Here is a 4,773-nt window from a genome sequence, read left to right on the forward strand (position 1 = left end):
TTTTTGTAAATTGATAATTAAAAATTATTAAATAATAATTTAATCAAATATATTAAATTATCTAACCATCCTTATCATCTTTCCACAAAGAAAATTGGATACGAATTTTCTGGAATCAATTAATCTTAAGCATTTCTCATCTCATCCGGTCTATCAACATCAAGGAAAAACATCTTTATGAACCGTCAAAAAAGGACTCAAGTTTTTAGATGATAATTAATCAAGAGGAGTATTAAAAATCAATAGCTTTTGTAATTTGTAACCATCAATTTTTTGGTGACTTTGTAACTATCAATTAGTTATTATTAGTAATTTAGTTGATGTAAAATTATATTTAATAGTATAGAATACTGATTAAATACGATCCAAATTTAATAAAAATGTTGGTCCTTAAACTTTCTCATTAATCAATAGTCGCGAAGAAAATGGCTCAAATACCTTCCATTCTAATCACATCAATTTCACATGAAATAAATGAAATACTGTATCATCGACCTATAACATACAATGAATACTCCAAATTCATCGCCTCGAAAATTCACAATTTCCTAAAGAGAATTTCCTGGATATCAAAATCAAATAACTAGAAATTCTAACCAATGCAATAGAGAAGAAAACATCTGCAAAGAATTTTGTCAAAATTAAAGAAAATTGTTAAACAGCAGACACATCTACAGAACAACGTGGCCTACTACCAAAACTTTCTGTTGATGTTGACTGTGTATGAAAGAGAAAATGAGGGGGAGACACCTCCATTTACATACAGGGGTTTGCATCTCTTCGTTACCTACATCCCCTTTGATTCATCTTCATTCAAAATCCGATTCCGGAAATCGCTGACCATACGAGGCAACCCATCTCTCAGTGAGATTTTCGGCTCCCAGTTCAGCAGTTCTTTTGCTTTGCTAATATCTGGCTTCCTCATATGTGGATCATCAGCAGTATTCGGTTTGAATTCTATTGTAGCACTTGGATCAATTGTTTGTTTAACAACCTGCACATTTATGAAAAAGATGACAACCATGAAAAGGATGCCACTAGTAATCCTTACACACTCTAATCTCTGGATCTGACATTCCATTATGGAAGTGTGCGGTTAAAATGTCACTGANCATGATCTGACCAGAGCCTCATAAGGAGAAGTCAAAACTCCAAACTCCAAACCAGAAGTCCAAAATAAGGATGACATAGAAGTGATAGACTTGGAAAGAAGACAAGATACCTCGGCGAGCTCCAACATAGTAAACTCCCCTGGGTTACCGAGGTTGAAAGGTCCGACATGTTCTCCGTCCATCAAAGCCATCAACCCATTAACCTGTGAAATTGAGGAGAAAGAAAATGAAATTCACCATTTGCATCCATACAATGCTTGAAAAAATGGGGGACTGCAAATGATTATTTGATTTGAAACTATACCCGGAAAAATAAAAAATGGGAGCAATGCTAGGATGGAAAATTGAGCCCTGAATATTATCCAAATCCCTACTAGTCTACCAACTACCACTATCTCACTGGTCACTTCTAGTAGCTTAGAAAATTAATTCATAAAGTAACTTTCTTGAATTACAAGTAATGATCAATTGTTTCATTTAACCCTTCCAAACCATAGCTGCTTCGTTACATAAACATATTCCGCCAATTACCCCCTATAAATCTATTCAATTTTCACAAGCGGTTAAAGCATATTTAGAAAATATGCAGCTATATCTTTCAAGGTGCAATTTCAAATTTCAATCCCACCCATGAACTCAAATCTTGCATCCGCCATTTGATTTTTTCATTCAGATTTGTCAATCTTTCAGCTAGCGATATATAATATAGTGAAGAAAAATACACCAGTACCAAATCAGAGACGTATTGAAAGCTTCTTGTTTGCTTCCCATCACCATATACAGTCATCGGCTGTTTGCGAATAGCCTGTGAACAAACATGGGGAGAACAAAGTATAAGAACACAAAATCCTCTGGCAGAAGATTCTAAAAGATAAATCAGAAAGGGAGCCAAACCTGCGCAACAAAATTGCTAACAACACGTCCATCATCTAAACACATGCGGGGTCCATATGTGTTGAAAATCCGAGCAATGCGAACCTATAAACCACCAAGACTCAGATGAGCCTCAAGTCTCAAAAGTAATAAGTGGTTTGCAGATTTTATCATAGCAAGTCTATTATTTTGGATTAATTACTACTTTTCTTCTGCATAAAGGATTTAAAAACGTTTATTAATAAAATAGATTTTATGTTTTATCAAATCCTCTGCATTCAATATGTAATCATAACAACAACCGATAAGGCTGAAGAAGAAAACAGATTTTTTTAAGTCTACTTTTGGACTTAAAAACCTGCAGTCACATTGTACCTATGTATTGAACATGAGCAAAATGAAAGAACTAATGACCCATTAATGTCCCACATTACAAATATCTGTTCCTTATCCACAATAACTGATGCTATTTCCGGAATGGCATACAATTCTAATTGTTTGATCTTCCTAATCAAATTTTCAATAAAGAAACAAGATCCCAGTTAAATTATTCATTAATTGGTGATACCACAAATATAGGAACTTTGATTTAACAGAACATTTTAGGTAAAACAAAAAAGATTAATGAGTTGGTAGGCAAATACCTATGCGTATTACAAGCTAAATAATATGAGCCAGGTAGAGAAAATCATATCTGTAATCCGTTATGCAATGTGTGCAATTTGCCTCAAGGAAAACAATAAGTACAAAGCAGGATGCAAACAAGAGAGCATCAGACTAGTATACTGCAAGTTTTTCACATTCCATAAACTTCTCAACCAACAAGATAAACAATCTATCGCAGCTATGATCGAATTAAATTCATGTTACCTCAACACCAGCACCTCGATGATAATCCATGGCTAAGGTTTCAGCAGTGCGCTTCCCTTCATCATAGCAACTCCTCTCACCTACATTACCAAATCACATTATCATCTTTAAACACACAAACATACTGAATCCAATCCAAACCACCACGAATGATTCGTTAACACTCCACAACACAAGAAGTCAGCAAATAACTCACCAATTGGATTCACATTTCCCCAGTAAGTCTCCTTCTGAGGATGCTCCAGCGGATCACCATACACCTCACTAGTACTAGTAAGCAGAAACCTCGCTCCAATACGCTTCGCAAGGCCAAGCATGTTCAGAGTTCCCATCACATTCGTCTTGTAAACTCACAAACGCATAGAATCAAGGATAACAAAACACTAAATCGCATTCAGCTAACATCAATCTAATTCTAAATATAACTGCAATTTCTATAAACAAAAAAAAAATGAAAAATCATCAACAACAAAATTAGAAGAAGGATATGATAGTCTTGACGGGATTGTACTTATAGTGCACCGGCGAAGCAGGGCAAGCCAAGTGGTAGATCTGATCCACTTCTAGAAGGATCGGTTCCACGACATCGTGCCTTATGAGCTCGAACCTGTGGTCCCCGAACAAGTGCACCAGATTCTCCTTCCTCCCGGTGAAGAAATTATCGATGACGATGACGTCATTCCCCCGCTCGATAAGCCTGTCCACGAGGTGGCTACCGACAAAACCGGCTCCGCCGGTGACTACAATCCTCAAGCGGCGTGAGCTGACACCGACGGGGACCCTGCCGACCCTGGCGCGAGGAACGACGAGCTCGTCACTGCGGTGGACGACGCCGCCGGATCCAGGGATGAATGGCTTGGAGTCCTGTGGACCGAGACGGGAGAGGGTGGGCTGGATGATGAAGAAGGTGGAGCCGATGAGGATTCCGACAAGGATGAAGATGAGGCGCTGCTCTCGGAGAAGGTAGTTGATGGATCTGGGGAGGGATCTATTGTGCTTCTGCGATTTCGGGGAGTACGGTTGCGACGCGTGCGAACCCTGCATCTCTTCGTCGCGCCTGTGGTGGTGACTCATGCTTGATTGCTTGTGTAACTGCTTCATGCTTCCTTTTTTCTTTTTATTTCTCGCTACGAACTGTTACGTTTGGTAATTTATTTGAATATCTGAATAGAAAAAATAATTCAACAGTATTTTTGCATTTGTTGTTTGAGAACGTGCAGCTGGTGGTTTATTATTATCCTTATAAATGTCTTCTTTATGATACACAATCTTTGTTGTTGTTGTTGTTGATGGTTTGAAGGCTGAGAGGTGAGAGAAAGAGAGCGATTTTTTTCAATTTGCAGTGGTCGTTGTTCTGTGATTGTTGAGCGTTCACAGCAAAGGGAGAGAAGAAAGGGAAGGGAAGGCTTAAAGCGACATTGACCCGCCAACGGCGTTTTGCATTTGCATTTTCACTTTTTTTTTATCAATTAATAAATAATAAATAAATAGTAATAAAATTGTAGGGGAGTTGACTTCAACAATCAATGTCCCTGTATCTCTGATTCTCTTTTTCTTCCTCTCTTTCTCATCCCTGCTTACCATAAATAAACATCAGATATGAGCCTTTCAGTGCTATGCTTCATTTAATACCTTTTTTTACTAGTGTTTTAATTCCCTAAGCTTGGCACCATAAATGAATATGTACTCGCTTTTTTTTCCCTTAAAGAAATATTTTAATAGGTCAGTATAGATTAAATCACTAAAATGAAGAGATTAATAAACGACTAAGTGAGAATTTGGCTACTTTGAATTAAAATAATAGAGTTATACTTAAAAAATTAAAAAATAAAAAATATTAAATTACGATAATATTAAAGAAACAAAAAAAATTAAAATTATTTTATTTAGTATTTATTAATCATGACAACAATTAATG

At 36.7% G+C, this 4,773-nt stretch overlaps 1 protein-coding gene across 1 annotated transcript; it reads right to left on the reverse strand.

Annotated features, from left to right (window-relative positions):
* LOC107648706 (UDP-glucuronic acid decarboxylase 1) lies at positions 419-4,299 on the reverse strand. Its single transcript, XM_016352530.2, has 7 exons — positions 3,345-4,299; positions 3,052-3,199; positions 2,856-2,935; positions 2,007-2,090; positions 1,843-1,917; positions 1,223-1,315; positions 419-994 (listed from the first exon to the last, which is right to left on the reverse strand). Exons 1-7 carry the CDS (start codon positions 3,954-3,956, stop codon positions 788-790), a joined length of 1,299 nt encoding a protein of 432 aa, XP_016208016.1. The 5' UTR covers positions 3,957-4,299; the 3' UTR covers positions 419-787.

The sequence above is a fragment of the Arachis ipaensis genome, chromosome B06, assembly GCF_000816755.2.
Source record: "Arachis ipaensis cultivar K30076 chromosome B06, Araip1.1, whole genome shotgun sequence".
Lineage (NCBI taxonomy): Eukaryota > Viridiplantae > Streptophyta > Magnoliopsida > Fabales > Fabaceae > Arachis > Arachis ipaensis.